Source organism: Lycium ferocissimum, chromosome 10 (assembly GCF_029784015.1).
Source record: "Lycium ferocissimum isolate CSIRO_LF1 chromosome 10, AGI_CSIRO_Lferr_CH_V1, whole genome shotgun sequence".
NCBI lineage: Eukaryota > Viridiplantae > Streptophyta > Magnoliopsida > Solanales > Solanaceae > Lycium > Lycium ferocissimum.
The window spans coordinates 8,044,274-8,063,688 of NC_081351.1; the positions used below are offsets into that span (position 1 = coordinate 8,044,274).

Here is a 19,415-nt window from a genome sequence, read left to right on the forward strand (position 1 = left end):
TGAAATTCTAAATGAATTTAAATTGATGGCTTAAGATAAGCATGTGACAATGAGCCTAACAATAATATGAATGGTTTACATGTAGATTTACGAGCTTGGAAGGGTAAACGTTGAGTAGTTAAGGAGACCAAAAGGTATGTCAACGCTCGTCCCTGTCTTTCAAAGGCATGATTCTTATGTTATGAACCCATAAATGTTTCCATAACCACCTTGTTTTCAAAAGCTAGAAGTTCATGACTCTTAAAGCTTCTTATGATGTTCAAGATGAGAATGTTTCTATGATGATTACGATGATGATGATTTTATCTTTAAACATCTCAAGTTATGATTTCAATAATGATATGAGAATGTTGAGTTATTTCATGATTTCTCAATCTTATTCATTGTTGTTGGTCTCATCTCATGTTATTCGTTCCTTCGAGGTGAGATATAGCGATGATGAATAATCCATAATATAAATCGGAAGTTACCGACCCTACGTCATTCCGATAGAGTAGTAACAATTAATTGGGCTCTCATGCAGGTTATATGTATTTATATATGAGTAATTTAGATACTTACCGCACCTTAATGGCCGGACAAGACCGCGACTTAATGGCCGGATAAGATACTATATATATTTTACCGCGCCTTAATGGCCAGACAAGATACTATATATATTTTATCGTGCCTTAATGGCCGGACAAGACAATATATATATTCCACCGTGCCTTAATAGCCGGACAAGATACTATATATGTATACGTAAAAAAAAAAAAAAAAAAAAAAAAAAGATAAGCATGCACGACATCTGCCTTAAAGGGGCATTCAGAGGCACAGGTTGATCTCTTTTATATTACTTTATCTTCATACTTTCATTATGTTGTATTCATGCCTTACATACTCAGTACATTATTCGTACTGACGTCCCTTCTTGTGGACGCTGCGCTCATGCCCGCAGATAGGCAGGGAGACGGATCAGACCCGTAGGTGTTCTATCAACGGATTCTCTGGAGCACTCCACTTACTTCGGAGCTGCAGTCTATTTGGTATTGGTCCTTATGATCATTTGCATTCTATGTAGAGGCTCGTAGACATATGTGTACAGTTAGATTATAGCTCCACCGGGTCATATTATTGTATAATATATTGGTAGCTTTGTCGGTTGGTGATGACCAGCATAATTGTTGATGATTATATAGAGATGCACCATTATGTTTATGGTATGTGTCCTTACAGGTTATGACAACCATGAGCTACCTTTGGGATCCACCCGAAATGATTATGAGACGTATGTTAGAGGTACTTGGTAGGTTAGCTCCGGTGCCGTCATGGCCCTCTCGGTTGGGTCGTGACATGTGGTTGACAACACTTGAGAAGAACAAGATGGCATTAAAGTAGACCCTCGAGAAAACTTCTTGGGTCATGGTTATGGATTGGCCTAGACCAACTAGCGACCAACGAAATTCGTAGTTTCTTGGGTTTGGAAAATTATTACGAAAGTTTGTGGAATGCTTCTTGTCAATAGCCTCTCCATTGACTAAATTGACATAGAAGACTGGTATGTTTCAGTGGTCCAAAGCTTGTGAAAAGAGTTTCCAAGAGCTTAAGACAAGGTTGACTTCGGCTCCTATTTTGACTTTACCTTCTGGGTTTGGTGGATATGTGGTGTATTATGATGCTTCTAGAATTGGTTTGGGTTGTGTACTGATGCAGAACAGTAAGGTGATTGCTTTTGCTTCGCGATAGTTGAAGAATCATGAGATGAATTATCCGACTCATGACTTGGAGTTAGTTGCCGTGGTATTAGCCTTGAAAATTTGGCGCCATTAGTTGTATGGTGAGTATTACGATGTTTTTACTGACCATAAGAGCTTGCAATACATCTTTAAGCAGCGAGAGTTGAATCTCAGACAGAGAAGGTGGTGGGAGTTGTTAAAAGATTATGACTTAAATATTTTGTATCATGCTGGTAAGGCCAATGTGGTTGCTGATGCTTTGAGTAGAAAATCTATAGGTACGTTGGCTTATTTGCGCGTTCATGACATGTCCATGGGGAAGGACATTCGAAGACTTGCTAGCCTTGGGGTCAGACTTGATGAAACTGAAGATGGAGAGTTAGTGGGAATCACGCCATCACGGTCTGACATTGTGGAAAGGATTAAATCCAAGCAATATGATGATGAACTTTTGGCAAAGCTGAGAGATGGAGTGGAAAGGGGTGAGTACACTTCATTTCTTGTTAGGACCGGCGATAGTGTTCTACGGTTTGCAAGGACGATTGTGTGTTCCTGATGTCGATGGTCTTCGACAAGAATTAACGATGGAAGCTCATAGTTCCAAGTATTCGTTTCATCCGGGATCCACCAAGATGTATAAGGATTTGAAACAACACTATTGGTGGAAGAGCATGAAGGTTGATATTTCTAACTTTGTGGCTAAGTGTTTGAACTGTCAATAGGTGAAGGCTGAACATCAAAGGCCTGGAGGCCTGGCTCAGAATATCGAGATTCCGCAGTGGAAGTGGGAGGAGATCAATATGGATTTCATTGTGGGTTTACCCCGCACAAAGGCCAAGTTTGATTTGATTTGGGTGATAGTGGATAGACTCACAAAGTCTGCCCATTTTCTCCCTGTGAAGACATCATATACCACGGCGCAATGTACGCCAAGCTATACCTAAAAGAGATATTTAGGTTGCATGGGATTCCAACATCTATCATATCTGAAAGAGGTATGCAATTCACTACTCATTTTTGGACACCCTTTCAGGAAGGTTTGGGGACTAGAGTGAAATTGAGCACTGCCTTTCATCCTCAAACTGGTAGGCAGAGAGAACTGACTTTGGAAGATATGCTGTGAGCCTATGTTATAGATTTCGGAGGAAATTGCTATGAACATTTACCTCTTGTGGAATTCGCGTACAACAACATTTATCAAGCGAGTATTCAGATGGCTCCTTATGAGGCTCTTTATGGGAGACGTTGTCAATCTTCAATTGGTTGGTTTGAACCAATTGAAGTAGAATTGTTGGGTCCTGACTCAGTTTATGAAGCAATTGAGAAAGTTAATCTTATTATGCAACGACTCAAGACAGCTCAAAGTAGACAGAAGTCTTATACGGATATGAGGCGATGTGAGCTAGAGTTTTCTATTGGTGACAAGGTATTTTTGAAAGTGTCGCCGATGAATAATGCGGTTTGGTAAGAAGGGCAAGCTTGATCCTCATTTCATTGGCCCTTATGAGATTATTAGAAAAATTGGGACGGTGGCTTATGAGTTGAAGTTACTATCTGATATGGCCATGGTGCATCCTGTGTTTCACATTTCGATGTTGAGGTTGTACAAACCTGATTCTTCCCATGTATTGAGCCATGAAGCGATTGAAATTAATGAAGGGTTATCTTATGAGGAGGAACCAGTCCAGATTCTAGATCGTCAAGTTAGGAGGTTGAGAATAAAAGATGTAGCTTCAGTTAAATTCCTATGGCAAAATCATTACACAGAAGAAGCAACTTGGGAAGCAGAGGAGGACATGAAGAAAATTTATCCTCGCTTGTTCCCTACTGCAGGTATGAGATGAATTTTCTAGCTATTCTTACACGAATCGTTTGTGGTTGTTTGAAACAACTTGTGTTTTTAGTGAATCCTTGGTAGGCTGCGATTCTCATTCGAGGACGAATGATCTTAAGGGGGAGATAATGTAATACTCCGTAAATCCGAGTTAAGTGTGAAAGTGTCTTGGAGAATCGAGACTCCACTGTTTTTGTTAAATGTAAAATACGGCCACAGAATACGGCCCGTATTTTGAAATACGGCCCGTATTCCTTGGGCGTATTTCACCCACCTTCATAGGTTGCTCACTGTTCTTGCTATCATAAAATACGGCCAGAGAATACGACCCGTATTTTAAAATACGATCCGTATTTTGAAATACGATCCGTATTTCACCCGTTCCCTAGACTGCTCACTGTTTTGTTAACATTAAATACGGCCACAGAGTACGGCCCGTATTTTGAAATACGATCCATATTTTGAAATACGATCTGTATTTCTGGGCGTATTTCGCCAGCCGCCAACTGTGTATATATATAGAGGGCTCAGTTAATTTTATCACTTATTCACATTCTCATAAACCCTAAGGACGAAAATCTTTTCTCCAAGTCTCCAACATAAAGGTAAGAACACCTTTAAAATTATTAATCAATCCTAGCATTAAACTGATGATTCTTAACATGATTCTTGAATGAAAAAACTAGGATTAGCAAAGTAATCCTTCTCAAAGTAACTCAAGCTAGGGTTTTGGGTGTTCTTCGCTAAGAAGGTGAATTGTTAAGATACGTAAGGCCTAACAAAGGTATGTCTCCCTTTTAAAAATCTTATTTTGGATGTATGTCTTTTTCTCAAAAGTTCTTCATTGATTAAAAAGGTAAACTTCTCATACTTTAAAACCCTATTTCATGCTTTGGTTGTGGTTGGCATGCGTTAGGGGACAAGCCCATATTAAACATGGATTGTATTATCCTCTATATACGTATATGAAATCATAATCATTTTCTTTTATAAAAGATGATCAATAATGATGGCTAAGGGTTGGTAATAATGTTTTCATGTTGAACTATGACAATGGAGTCTTGTTTAAAGAAGTGGAAACATTTTCAAGATTATATATGAAATTATGGATCTTCGTAATGGCATAATGAACTTTAATGCTAATTGATGGTGTGACTGCTTTGAGACAAATTGTGAATCGGCTTCTATGTTATGAATTTTATTGTTGCGTTTGGCCTAACTACTTGCGAGGATGAGTAGCCACTATAGATCCTAGTGTTTCAATTTCCTAGCCATTCGGGAGGAAGAGTGGCCACTTTCGGATTCGCAACCCGGAGTGCGGTTTATGCCTAGCTATTAAGGAGGAAGGATAGCCACCGAGAATTACATATTCCGGTGTGGTGCGCTGTGTTTAGGGAACCTCTACGGTCATCCCTTCGATGGGATTGATTCTTGGGCCTGTATTAGCATGTGTGATATTCTTATTCTTTCATGGAACTGTTGTTGATAATCATGATCAATTTGAAAGGCATATTTGAAAGTTGTAACTTGACAAGAGGCTTCTTAATCGGTTTTGATAATGCTTACTGAGATACACAAGTTGAATAACTATTTTTACATTGATTTCACATGGTTTTTAGAACTGATTTCTTTAAGTATTATTGTACTCTACTTTCATATTACTTGTTGTCCCCGAGCCACTCATTGAGTACGAAGTACTCAGGCATACTATTGTTATTTTTTATGGTATGTTAGGTAACGGAGAAGAGCAGGTTCTTGATACTTCAGGTGCTTAGGAAGGACTTGTTGTTGCTGCTGACTTGGTGAGCCCACATGTTCATTCATCAGACACCGTCATTATATTTATTCATTATTTTAGCGGGCTGCGTCCCGTTGTGTTAGACAATCATTTTTTTATCTTAGAAGCTCCATAATATACATTCTTGTGGGTAGTTGTCGAGTTGTTTAACTCTTGGGCATATGATACGTTCTATTAAGTTTGATAATATTAAAGTCTTCCGCTAACTTAATTCTTATCTCATGATTCGTTTGAATTTATTTTATAAACCGTTGGAGGTGATTATTAAACCTGGCGGGTTCAAGTGTTATTATTGCATCTTTTAGGTTCTTCCGATGTTGTTCATGACGTCGGATGCCGGTCACGTCTAGGGTGGATTTTGTGGAAGGACAAGTACATTTCTCATAGCTTCAGAGACAAGAGGAGGGACGAGTTCTCCGCCCTAGAGCAGAGAGAGTTATTCGTTATAGAGTATGAGTCTAGAATTCATGCATTAGCTCGTTATGCAGTATTGTTGCTCCCCACTGAGGCAAAGAGAGTGAGGCGGTTCGCTAAGGGTTTGATCCTTCCACTTCGATTGGTGACCTTTCACGTAGTAGCTGCGGGGCTTCGTTTCAGGTCATAGTGGATCATGCTAAGAAGGTTGAGTCGGTGAGATTTCAGGCTCAGGATAGAGAGGATGATAAGAGGGCCCGCAGATATGGTAGTTTCGAGGGTTCTTTCTTCTAGAGGGTGGGGGGTGGGGGGAGGGGTCGCACTATAATAAAGGCCATCATTACCATTCCAGTCCCCCATTCAGTCCGCGCTTCAGATTTTAGCTGGTGGTCCTTCCGGCATAACGAGTTTAGTTCCGGGAAAATATCTCGAGGTTTTTATTCCCAGAACTCAGACCGTGGATGACATTTCGGTTCTTCTATATCAGTTCAGCAGCCCATGACTGGCAAGGCATGCTTCGAGTGTAGTGATCGAGGGCATTTCAAGAGGGAGTGTCCTAAACTTAGATAGGGTGGAGGCCAGCAGAGCTCTCGGGTTCAAGCACCGTAAGCTAGACGAGGCGAATATTCTAGTAGAGAAAGTTCGCAGTCTGGCAAAGACGGTCATCAGGGGTAGTTCTCAGTCGGTGAGGGTGGAGTTCAGTCAGGCTCCGGTGGTCGTGGAGGCATGCAGTCCAAGGGCGGACTTGGTCATTGCTATGCTTTCCCTGGTAGGCCAGATGCCGATGCTTCTGATGCGATTATCACAGGTACTATTTCGGTCTGTCGCTAATCAACTGTGACATTTTTTGATCCAAGGCTCTACATGGTATTTTCCGTACCATGTGAAAAGATTATATTAAAAGAATGGCTAGTTACTACTATTGTTGATTTTTTGGATTAATTGATCTTTGTAAAATTATGTGTATTTGAATTTTTGTAATAGCATGTATTCCCAAACATTTATTTATAAAAGGAGCATGTAGCTATGCGATTTATTAATGCATTGCCTTATGATATTTTGACACCTTGTTTATGAATTATGATTTGCTAATTTGGTAAGATTGTATAAAATTTGGGAAATTTTGATAGTATTCACAAGTTGTGGGATTTTCATGTTTATTAAAAAAAAAAATACGACTTATCAAATTCAAATTGCATGTCCAAATAAGACTTCAACTTCAACTCAACCTGATTTCAGATCACTAATTTTAAGTCATGATTTATAATTATAAGCAAGCGAGGCCTTATATTTTCCGAGTACTTTGTTGTCTTCATAATTAAGTTGATGAAGATGCTTGCCTCTGGAATGCCTTCATGAAAATAATTTCGTTATAAGTAGACAAACTTCCCATAATAAATATATGAATTACTAGTCTCAGAGTACACGCTTTGCGCGTGACAAAAGCGTGAACCTGATTTGACAACAAACACTATTTGAAAAAAAAAGTCAGACTTAAATCCAAAATTTGCCGTTTATCCATCGCTAAATTGCTAGTAGCTAAATTGCTTAAAATGCCTTTTTTTTATTGTACTTTTTTATTTTTGCAGTGTAACAAAACCTTATTGTTTCCTAGTGAGTAATATTTAAGTGCTTAATGCATTGGTAAACGAATTCTAGACTAATTTGAATAGTCTATTATATAGGATTTAATGACCAAATTTTAGTTGGTTTTGAAGTCCTAAATAATATGAGATAATTAAATATTTTAATTTTGAAAGGACTAATAGTAAGTCTATTGTAATGTCTTCGAATGAAGTGCAAATAATTCAATCAACATATAAACTAATGTTGTTTTCTGTTATTTCAAATCATCCAGCATATGCATCTCGACCTTCCTGATGATACTTTAAAGCTTGAATCCTCTAAGTGACACGTTATTTATTTTTAGTTGCTAAAAATTAAATTCTTCCTTCCTAATTGAAAATATATTATTTTCATAAAATTCTTAAGCCCTTCCCTTATGTGATTTAACGACAGACACATTTTACTGCATCAAAAGGTTATCTTACATGCAAAATTTCTGATAACGCGAACAAAGAATTGAACTAATAACAATTTAGAATAATTTTTTTGTAAAACCCTTTAAAAATATAGACTTCAAATTTGACAAAATTAATATAGACTTCAAATTTGACAAAATTATCATTTTAGATTTCCTCTAATATTTCAGAGGTTTAAATCAACAAATTTTCTACATGAAATCTTTCCTTATTTGAAAAATATGTGGAAAGCCAACCCTAATATTAAATATCCTATATAAATCATTTTCTCATTTGAATTATGAAGCATGGCTATTTTGTACGATAAATAATATAAGAAAAAAATCACGGTGAATAAGTATGAATGTACCTATTACTTGTCCGCAACAAAAGAAGACATTATTAAAAGATGAATGAATTAATGAAAATTTTCCAATAAAAAGAATGTAGGAGAAGTGGAATAGAATACAGGTTTACTACAATTATAAACAACTTTAAAGTATAAATACGCAAACTCAATTTTTTTTATGAAAAACGATAACTTCAATAGCACGAAATTTAGAAAATCATTTTCGCTAAAAAAAGTTTATGTTGAATAATAAAATAATTTCAAACTATCGATTATTTGTTGTCCACATGGCACATATCAAACACTCTATTAAAGATTAATGACTAAATAGTAATGGAGGGGATCCAATCCCTTAGCCTCAGGCACAAAACAATTGAAAAAGAAATAATGAGAAATACATTCTAATTCTTAAAATAAATACAGTACTTTTTATGAACAAAACCTAAACAATAGCCCATTATGTAATGGAGAACTTTCTGCCAACATAGTGAATTTTCTGACCTCATCGTTTCAACATAGACCCTTTTGCAAAGCCAAACTTTGAAATAAATAAATCAAAAATTTAAAGAAAATATGCAATATAAACTTCTTGGAAGTAGCAAGAAATCACCTGACGTGGACGCAAAAGTTCTCTTCTTTGGCTTAATGCAAATTATTCTTGAACTCCAGTTGAGGCCCTATGATGTGCAATGAAAGTTTTTGTTGAAATCAAAAATATAAAATCAAAATTTTAGTTGATTTTAAATCACTAAATATAAAAAAAAATAGTTAAACTACAATTTTGTCTAACGTAGCGAACAACATTTTTCTAAGGGCTTTGTACTTTTAATAGTTTTCTAATCTCTTTTTGCCTTCGAGCTAGGAAGCAAGTAGATGAAATCAGCAGGACGAAGCAATTGAATTTGTGGTGTCAATTAACCAATCTATGATAAAATAAGAAAATAATTAGACCATTAATCATACAAAACAGAAAACTCTAACCTCTTTTTGCCTTCGAGCTAGGAAGCAAGTAGAAGAAATCAGCAGGACGAAGCAATAGAATATGTGGTGTCCTTCAATCAATCTATGATAAAATAAGAAAATAATCAGACCATTAATCATACAAAACAGAAAACTCTAACCTCTTTTTGTCTTTGAGTTATGAAGCAAGTAGAAGAAATCAGTAGGACGAAGTATTAAAATTTGTGGTGTCAATCAACCAATCTATGATGAAATAAGAAAATAATCAGACCATCAATACATCTATCAATCATGTACAGGTATAACGTATGTAAATTATGAAATATTGTATGATTGAAAACGAGCACAATCTCAAAAGAAAAGATTATCGAACATGGTTTTAAGAAGGTTCCCCCCCCCCCCCCCCCATTGCTAAAGTTCTTTTATAGCTGTACATATGCACTTTTCTAACCCTAGTTAAACTTTATTTGACACCAAAGTATGAAAATATAGTGTAGTAGAATTTTATCTGACACCAAAATATGAAAATATAGTGTGCAGTAACAACTTTACTTTTAAAATTTAATATTAAAAAAAAAAAAATTTATGACCCCTGTTCACTTTAGAGTCATGTCTCTAAACAAAGTTGGCAACAAATTTTTAAGGAATATAGAAGTCCTAAAGTTTATGGTAATTTCCACGTGAGGCGCAATTATTTTTTAAAAAAAACTTACCTTTTTAGTTGATAATTTTGGAGGAAAAAAATACAAAGTCCTAAAGCTTATGGTAACTTAATTTCCACGTGAGGTTCAATTTAGTCTTAAAGTTTATGATAACTTAAATACTTCTATTATTAAAATCTTACGGTAATGGAATCCTAATGTGACTTATTGTATGTTATGTCCCGTATTTTGCACATTGGGACAATTTGAGTTAACCACGATAAGTTAGAGACAAGACTATTCCGGGATACGAAGTCGAGATTTTAACTACGATTTTGTTTTAAGACATGAGTTGCTTATGACTTTGTGGCATGGAATATTAAGGAAATTTGGGGTCAAAAGTTATTTTTGGAAAGTAATTAGTTCATGAAAATGGGGGAAAAAAAAAAGAGGGCATGTGGCCGGCCACATGGGGTGTGGGCCATGGCCACATGGATGGTCAATATATGTGGTAAAAGATGACTAAGTCATCACACTCTTCATCTTCTACACTTAGAAAAATCAAGAAGCTTGGAGAAAAAAAGAACAAGGCCATTCGGCAATGGAGGAGAAAAAGTGAGGTCCAAAAATAGCCATCAAAAAAATATTTCTCTCTAGCAAACCCACTAATTGAAGGGTCCTTGTTAACGTGGAGTTGTTGTTTGAGTCAACAAACCACTCGTTTTCATCCTTTGCCAACCTTAGTTAAGTTGTGAAGCTAAGAAGAAAGGTAAGGTTTAATCTTGTTTTTATATGTTATGGATGGTTTATGTATGTTGTAGTATGCAAAAATGGATGAAACTCATGAAATATTGCATGTGGAAGTTGAGCCGTGTGCATGGCTTGTAGCCGTGTAGGTGTGTGTGTGTAGGAGTGATGAATTAATTCTATGTAGCATGTTTGGTTGTTGTAGTGTGTTGAAATGAATGAAAATCATGAAGTTGGCATGTTGGGGTGATGGTCGAATACCTCCTCCCTTATATGGTTAGGAATGAATTAATTCTATTTAGTATTTTGGTTGTTGTCGTTATGGATTCCATGATTGAAATGAGAGTTTAATGATGCTAGTTGATGTTGTAGTTGTTGCGGGCTGATTTGGTAGTTAATGTATTTTTAATGTAATTTTTATATTTATGAGAATGACATTGTTAAGGTGTGGATTGTTGGTGTAATTTATGAATTTGGAAGAGAGGAATGGGTTATTGTGTTGTTCTCGGGTTTGGAGTGATTTCGGGTGAGATGGTGCCTTGGATGGGTTGTTTGAAATATTGTGTGAACTGTTTAAAAAGTTCTTGAATATGGTTTGAATGGTTTTGGATTAGTGATTGAACGTATGAGCATTGGTGTTAGTTTGATTATATATTGGTTTGTATGTATGTAGTTGTATTTAACATAATTGGAATGTTGTCGAAATATGTGGAGAAGAATTATTAACGTTAGAATGCGTTTGAATTGATTGTTGATGTTATTAGAATGATTGTTGGTATTGTTGTTGATGATTTGGCCGAGTTGAATTCTCGGGGTTGTTGAATTTACAGGGGAAATGCTGCCCAAATTTCTGTAGAATTTAGTGTTCGCTTGGAATTGAATTCGTAAAGTATCTATAGCTAATGTTTGGCATATTATGACGTATTTGTAGATCTTGGGGAGCCCGAGGTTTGAGTTTGGATTAGTTTTGAGAGCGGACGAGGTATGTAAATCCTAACCCTTCTTTCTTTTGGCATGTCTTAGTTGTAAATAGGCCATGACACGAGCCTCGAGGAAACTCTACTCTTAGGATCCGGGCATGTCTACGATTCTTATTTACCTCGTAACGTCGGCATTCTTAATGTAATAGTAATATGGTTCCTATGTCTTTGGTAAGATTGGATTTCAAAGGTTGCATAAAGATTTTGTTTTTAAAAGAGTTCTACGTCTAAAAATGGTCGAAACTTTCTTAGACAGAACCGGATCGCCTCGATATGCCCGTAGGAGATTCCGTAGCGTATAATGACTATGTCTTTCATAGGCGGGCTCGGATTGGGTTGATGCTCGTCCGTGGGTCCCGCGACCTTCCTTTGTAAAGCTCCAACGACTTTGTGACAGAACTTGACATAGCTATCACCCGACCCCCGAGTATGGTTGATTTACTTACTTTTTGAGTCTATAATAATGATTTTATGCATATGGTTACTCACGACTCTGCTCGTGCATATGGTTGTTACATCTTTCACCGAGTCCCGGGCCGGTTATGCTATCGTGCGCACTATGTTATATTCCGGAGTATGATGTGTCCGGTTCGCCGAGCCCCTCACTAGAGGGCCGGGTATCGTGTATATTTGGTGTTATGATGTGTTATGGCGTTATGTGATATGTCGGGTTTTGGAGATATGAAATCTTTTGGAGTATGATGTGTTATGGCGCCAATGACGGGCGGGCGACCATAGTTCCTGAGCCCCATGCATGATTTGTATTTCGAAACTAAATATTTTGACATTCTGTATATTGTACTTATTTTCTGTATCTCTTGTTTCGATTATGATTCTGTTTACTATATTTATCGCTTTGCATACTCGCACATATTCCGCATCGACCCCTTTCTTCGGGGGCTGCGTTCATGCCCGCAGGTACAGACGCCCAGCTTGGTGATCCGCCAGCCTAGGACACTTACTCTGCTATTTTGGAGCGCTCCTTTGTCCGGAGCCTATATTTTGGTATATACTCTTCCGTTGCATATGTATATATTCATTCAGGGGTACGGCGGGGCCCTGTCCCGTCATATGATTCTGTTGTTCTGTTTAGAGGTCTGTAGACATATATGTGGGTTGTGCCTATTCCTGTACAGGTGTGTCCGTATGTTTTATGTTTGGGCGGTCCCATTCGCCATGGCAGCCTTGTCGGCTTGCGTTTGTATATGTTTTGGGACATTGCGCCATATGATAGCCTTGCCGGGCTTCTCGTGATATATATTTGTGTTTGCGACTTTCGAGACAATTCCGATATTTGTATATGTATAAGTTATCTGTATGCGATTCCGGTTAATGAATATGTTTGGTTGCCCAGCTCGGGCAATAGTCACGGCCTACGGGGTTGGGTCGTGACATTGTACTTTTGCCAAAAATATTATTTAATTATTTAGTGTAATAAATTAGATAAAAAAATATCTCAAAAGAAAAGGTTATCGAACATGGTTTTAAGAAGGTTTTTTTTGCCATTGCTAAAATTCTTTTATAGCTGTACATATCATGTTCGCCAGGATCAATGTTGGTGTTTAGTATTTACTATTTCTTTTCTACTCTACCTAAGTACTGAGCTATCAATCCCTTACTACTACCATCGTTTATTGCTTCATTTTCTTTCATGGGTGTAGCGTGTTTTTTCTCATTCCTTCCGGAAAAAACCGGACCTTATCCCCGAATTTTATAAAAATATAGTGTAGTAAAATTTTATTTGACACCAAAATATGAAAATATAGTGTGCAGTAACGACTTTACTTTTAAAATTTAATATAAAAAGATAATAAAATATTTATGACCCTTGTTCACGTTAGAAGTCATGTCTTCTAAACAAAGTTGGCAACAAATTTTTTATGGAAATAGAAGTCCTAAAGTTTATGGTAATTTCCACGTGAGGTGCAATTATTTTTTAAAAAACTTACCTTTTTAGTTGATAATTTTGGAGGAAAAAAAATACAAAGTCCTAAAGTTTATTGTAACTTAATTTCCACGTGAGGTTCAATTTAGTCCTAAAGTTTATGGTAACTTAAATACTTCTATTATTAAAATTTTACAGTAATGGAATCCTAATGTGACTTATTGAATTCTTTTGCCAAAAATATATTATTAAATTATTTAGTGTAATAAATTAGATAAAAATAGTGAAATTACTATTTTGTCTATTGCGGAGTCTTTTAATGAAGGGACTTCATGACTTTGAGGGAGGTTTAGCCTAGCCCTAAGCCTTTTTGGAATAGAATGCTTCTTTGACAGAGCTTTCCCCCATAAAAGGGTTCTCACTCGATTAGCGAGTTCCGCTCGACGGGTGTCGTCATCGAGAAGCAGAGGGTGGAGCTCGTGATCGAGGCGGTTGGTTTACGCCGGGTTCTTCGGTTGCCCATCACTCTCTCGCTCTTTTTTTTTTGAAGGCCCTTTCCATTCTCTTTCTAGTATGCTTCCTCCATAAGAACACCGAACGCCCAAATTTCCAGGCCTTTCTCTTACCAAAATTTCTCTGACAAAGATAGTGTGGAATCTGATCCTTTCATCGAGCACCATTTCTTTTAGATAGAAAGGTGTTCTGACTCTATTGGATCAAGTTCAATCAATATTTCTAAGGCCCTTCACACTTTTAATATTGTATAGATTGCACAATCATAGAAATAGTAAAATAATTTCATACTTTTGCTATAAAAAACAAATTTGAACCCTCTATTAACCTACTTGAACAAGATATCTACGGCTTCCCGTTTCTATAGCCGTTATGAGATCGTCAATGTCATCATACTCGCCAATGTATTAATTTTTTATTTTAAAGATTTTTTTTTATTTCAGAAAAGATATTATTAATCTATGTATCTATCTACATCTACATTATTATAAAAGCATGAATATAAATGTTGGTTGGCCAAAATATCCTTTAAATATTGAACTACTTTTATACCCCTATTTATATTAAATTGATGGGCTATTTCGGTAAAAAGAGGCATACTTTGCTAAAGGTGGAGTTTTAAATAGAAACTAACTCTTACTTATGTCCTCTTTCCTTGTTATATTAAAAGAAGCAATCCTATACTGCATTAAATTGTAATATTAATTACGTTTGTCTAATACTCAGAGTTAAAGTCCAAAATTAAACCTTCTAAGTGTTGTCATATAATTTTTCTCTAAATAGATTTGTCCTTTTCTTATTGTATTGAAATATATATTCTCGCCATTTTAATCTATTCTAAATTGGGCACCACATAGCTTTTTCTTTAAGAATTTTAAGTTTCTTTAAGGGATGAAAATTTCAAATTGGACCCTCAAGTCTTAATGCCTTTCCATGTCATATTTGTACGAAATAAATATATGAATATACAATCTTTATTTCTCATGACCAATTGGGTCATGACCAATTCATAGTCAAACGCTCATTTTCAAATAAAGTAAAAACAATTCAACTTCAAGTTGTTCCTCCGGAATTTGAAAAACTCTAGATACTTATTTTCACATTTTTCACCACTCACAAAAATTCAACATTTTCTCAAATTGTATCTATGTCCAAACACAACTTTAATTTTCAACACTATTTTAAAACTTGTTTTCTTTCTAAATTTCGCATTTTTATGTCGAAACGTCAACTAAAACTCTATCCCCAATCAAATCGTGCAATGGAGGGAGTAACAAAGAGCCCGTTTGGCTTAGTTTATAAGTTGCTAAGCTGTTTTCAATTTATAAATTATTTTATGCTTAAAATAATCTCAAAAACATAAGTTGGCTCGTTTGGTTATATGCTGCTTTTTTTAAGCCCATTCAAACAGACTCAAAATCTCGAGTGTAACATCAAGTGACGTTCCGCGAAGCAGGAGAAAGAATATGTTTAAAAATATCTCCAATTGTAGGTCATAGCCACCCAATATATAGTCATATTCTGCATTCTCCGTTGAAAACCCTCTTTTTTCCCCTTACAGCTCCTCCTCCTCGTTCTTCTCCTCTCTGTCTAAGGCGACTTATAAGGCGAGTAGAAAGAACGCAGGTATAACCCACCTTTCTCTATCTCTATAACCTGTGTCTGAGAATCGCAGATTTTGACCTATATTTACATATACTTTTTTCGCGTATGTCCAATTTACGTTTCAATAGTTATTTGCTTAGATCTGTGAAAAGTATAGACAAATGTGTGTGAATGGTCTGATAATAGAAGACTGATTTTTCATTTCAATAGTCATTTGATTCTCTTTTATCTCTTTTTTTTCTGTTTAGATCTGAGAATCGGAGATTTTGACAATATATGTCCATATAATTTTTTGTATATTAGTCCCATTTTCGTTTCAATAGTTTTTTGTTTCTCTTTAATCTCTTTTGTCTGCTTAGATCTGGGAAATAAAGAGATTTTTCAGCATTTTACTTTTCTGCGAGGTTTGTTTTGTGTAGATTTTGAGTTTTCATTTATAGATCTGTATATGTGTTTATTGGAAATGGATTGTAGGTTTATGGATCTAAGGTTTTATCGATCTGATTCGTGTTTTACAGTGCTGGTTGCCGTATTTTTGGTTGTAGGATCAATGTCTGGGTAGATCTGGTCAACGCTTATGATTAAATTATGTTGTCTTGTTTAAAATATAGAATGCGATTGCTGAAGTATATAATAGAGCTAGGGGCATTTGATAAAGTAAAAGAAGTAGGACTTGGCGTTCGTTTGTTCTTGAAAAAGCTATACATACACACACTGTAGTAGATCTGGTCAACACTTACTGCGGTCTGGTGTCTACTATCTATGTTTGGTCAACGCTTAGTGTGAGCTGGTGTTTATGATATGTAGTTTATAAAGATCATTTATCTGGTTTAAAATCTACTAGTATTTTGTTAGTGAAGTACCTACTAGAGGTAGACAAATCTGGTAAAATTAAGAAAATGAGTTTTGGCATTTGTTTGTGTGCCTAGATGTTCTGCTGTTTTCCAGAGTATATCAAACTAATATTCTTTTTAAGATTATATATTGATTAAATGATTTGAGCCGAGGGTCTATCGGAAACAGCCTCTCTACTCCATAAAGGTAGAGGTAAGGTCTGCGTACACTCTATCCTCTCCAGACCCCACTTTTGGGATTACACTAGGTGTGTTGTTGTTGTAAATGATTTGGAATTTGTGTTTACAAGTTATGTTGTCAGACTTATGATTTCGAATTTGTGTTGATAAGTTATGTTGTCAGACTTGTGATTTGGTTTATGTATTTTATGTACTAGTTCAAAAATATTTCAGTTTGATGTTATCATTTAATAATTGTGGTTATTCTTCATTACTGTATCTGTAAACAAGCTTTACTATGAGCCTTCATTTGAGTTGGGCCAGTCACTGCTCAGTGTGGATTAAAGGGAGCGGCATCATTTACTATTTTAAGATCAATCATTATTAAAATAATATTTGAAAAGCTTCATAAAGAAAAAGTCACTTAAAAGTTCAACATTTATATAGCTTAATGAATTCGGATTCTTAAAAGTTGTATAAAATGGAAGTGTCAAAAATTTTGATGTCCTAAAATGCATAGAGTGCTACATGAGTGATCTTTTGAATATTGTATCTAATGATAAATAACCTCTATCTTCTCATGTTTAAATCAATTCTCTTTAAAAATTTCCTGTGGTTAGAGAGTAATTACAAGCATCATAGATTTACTTGGTTAGTTGCTATTGAGAATCAAGAAATATGGTATTCGTATACAATTTTAGTTGAAAGGGAAAGTACCATTTTTAAAATGCGCGAAATGCAAGAATAAGGTCTCTTTGATATAGTGTAATAATTATCTTTGTTCCTACATTAGTGAATTCTGCTCCCTTGAGTTTCCAGGGTGAGAAGTGGGAATAAACGTTAGCTGAATTCAACTAGGTATTTGTTAGAGGCTTTCATATCTTTTGGCGGTAAACATGGAATTTAAATTCTCTGTTATAAATCTTAATAAAAGAATTGTTGAGGTTAAGAGTAGATACCTAAGTCCATTGCTTCATCTTTGCAGGAGTTTATTCTAGGTTGCAATGGCAGAGAACCAGCACCCAACCGTTTTTCAAAAGGCAGCTAACCAGATGCATCTGAGGTCCAGTCTTTCCCAGGATGTCCATGCTCGCTATGGGGGCATTCAAAGGCCTGCTCTCTATCAGAGACGTTTTGCATACTCTAATGCAGGACTACAGACGTGCCAAAACACACAGGATCTCTCATTGATTTCTGCAAATGCTTCACCAGTGTTTGTGCAAGCTCCCCAAGAGAAAGGATTGGCAGCTTTTGCCACTGACTTCCTCATGGGTGGTGTTTCTGCTGCTGTGTCAAAAACTGCTGCTGCCCCTATTGAGCGTGTTAAGCTTTTGATCCAAAACCAAGATGAAATGATTAAGGCTGGTAGGCTCTCGGAACCATACAAGGGAATTGGTGATTGTTTTGGGAGGACAATTAAGGATGAAGGATTTAGTTCTTTGTGGAGAGGAAACACTGCTAATGTCATTCGTTACTTCCCCACTCAGGTATACCATTTACTTGGATTTGATACTGCAATTTATGCATATGAAAATATAGGGGTACTGGTTCTTCTGTTGATTTTTGAAAATATGGAATGCTGACTGATAATTGTTGTTCCACAGGCCTTGAACTTTGCGTTTAAGGACTACTTCAAGAGACTCTTCAACTTCAAGAAGGACCGTGATGGCTACTGGAAGTGGTTTGCAGGAAACCTTGCATCTGGTGGTGGAGCTGGTGCTTCCTCTTTGCTCTTTGTTTACTCCCTTGACTATGCTCGTACTCGTCTTGCCAATGATGCCAAGGCTGCAAAGAAGGGAGGAGGTGGTGATGGTGCCAGGCAGTTCAATGGATTGATTGATGTCTACAAAAAGACTCTTAAATCTGATGGAATTGCTGGGTTGTACCGTGGGTTCAACATTTCATGTGTTGGTATCATCGTGTACCGTGGTTTGTACTTCGGAATGTACGACTCCTTGAAGCCAGTGCTGTTGACTGGAAAGTTGGAGGTTAGTGATTCTCTCTTTTGGTATTTTCCCATTGCTAGTTTGTTTGTTGTTTGCCTGTTAATTCGGAGCTGGATATTAGGATGTTATGGTTGGTATATGACTTACATTTTCTTAGGAGAAATTGACCTTTTGTAATCTTTTGATGTTTGCAGGATAGTTTCTTTGCTAGCTTTGCTCTTGGGTGGCTTATCACCAATGGTGCTGGTCTTGCCTCCTACCCTATTGACACAGTTAGAAGAAGAATGATGATGACATCTGGTGAGGCAGTGAAGTACAAGGGCTCGTTCGATGCATTCTCCCAAATCCTTAAGAATGAGGGTGCCAAATCTCTGTTCAAGGGTGCTGGTGCTAACGTCCTCCGCGCCGTTGCTGGTGCTGGTGTGTTGGCAGGTTATGACAAGCTTCAGGTCATCGTCTTTGGAAAGAAATACGGCTCGGGTGGTGCCTAAATCAGGCCTTAACAACGTCCGTTTTAGAAATAGATTATGATGAAAATCCTTATTTTGAAGTTCAATTCGAAGATACATTTGGGGTGGATGTTTTATGTTTTTCCCTGCCCCTTTTGAATAATTTAAAATTTTTGAGCGGGGTAGAACTTTGAACCTGCAATTTTATCATTCCCTTGTTTTAAGGGTATTTTGTCATTCGGACCTTTATCACAGCAGAGGTTACAGATTATCATAATCAATTTTTGATTGAATTAAATTCAGATCGGTTTTATCTGATCTGGTTAAATACCTTTATTGGCATTTTTAAGTATTCGTCCTTTCTATTTCGCTTATAGCTCTGCTTTACTCTTTCAAGCAATTTCCCTATTTCTGTTTTGCAGTATCTTTTTTAATTCTAGTCTAGATAGCATCAGCCTGCAGGGGCCCCGGGGCGTGGGTGGGCGGGCATGGTACAGTATATATCAAATATCATGTTGAAATTGAAATTTTTAATACTACGG

The 19,415-nt window shown here is 36.5% G+C and overlaps 1 protein-coding gene across 1 annotated transcript; it reads left to right on the forward strand.

The window, feature by feature from the left end:
* The first annotated feature begins 15,326 nt into the window (after positions 1 to 15,326).
* LOC132035585 (ADP,ATP carrier protein, mitochondrial) lies at positions 15,327 to 19,201 on the forward strand. Its single transcript, XM_059425880.1, has 4 exons — positions 15,327 to 15,486; positions 17,464 to 17,965; positions 18,083 to 18,466; positions 18,619 to 19,201. Exons 2-4 carry the CDS (start codon positions 17,483 to 17,485, stop codon positions 18,913 to 18,915), a joined length of 1,164 nt encoding a protein of 387 aa, XP_059281863.1. The 5' UTR covers positions 15,327 to 15,486; positions 17,464 to 17,482; the 3' UTR covers positions 18,916 to 19,201.
* The last annotated feature ends 214 nt before the right edge of the window (positions 19,202 to 19,415 follow it).

What these genes read in the sequence shown, in the direction of transcription:
- LOC132035585 (XM_059425880.1), top strand. Translation starts at nt 17,483, where the DNA reads ATGGCAGAGAACCAGCACCCAACCGTTTTTCAAAAGGCAGCTAACCAG. An exon ending in TTCGTTACTTCCCCACTCAG is followed by an intron (nt 17,966 to 18,082) that starts GTATACCATTTA and finishes GTTGTTCCACAG; the next exon opens with GCCTTGAACTTTGCGTTTAA. An exon ending in TGTTGACTGGAAAGTTGGAG is followed by an intron (nt 18,467 to 18,618) that starts GTTAGTGATTCT and finishes TGATGTTTGCAG; the next exon opens with GATAGTTTCTTTGCTAGCTT.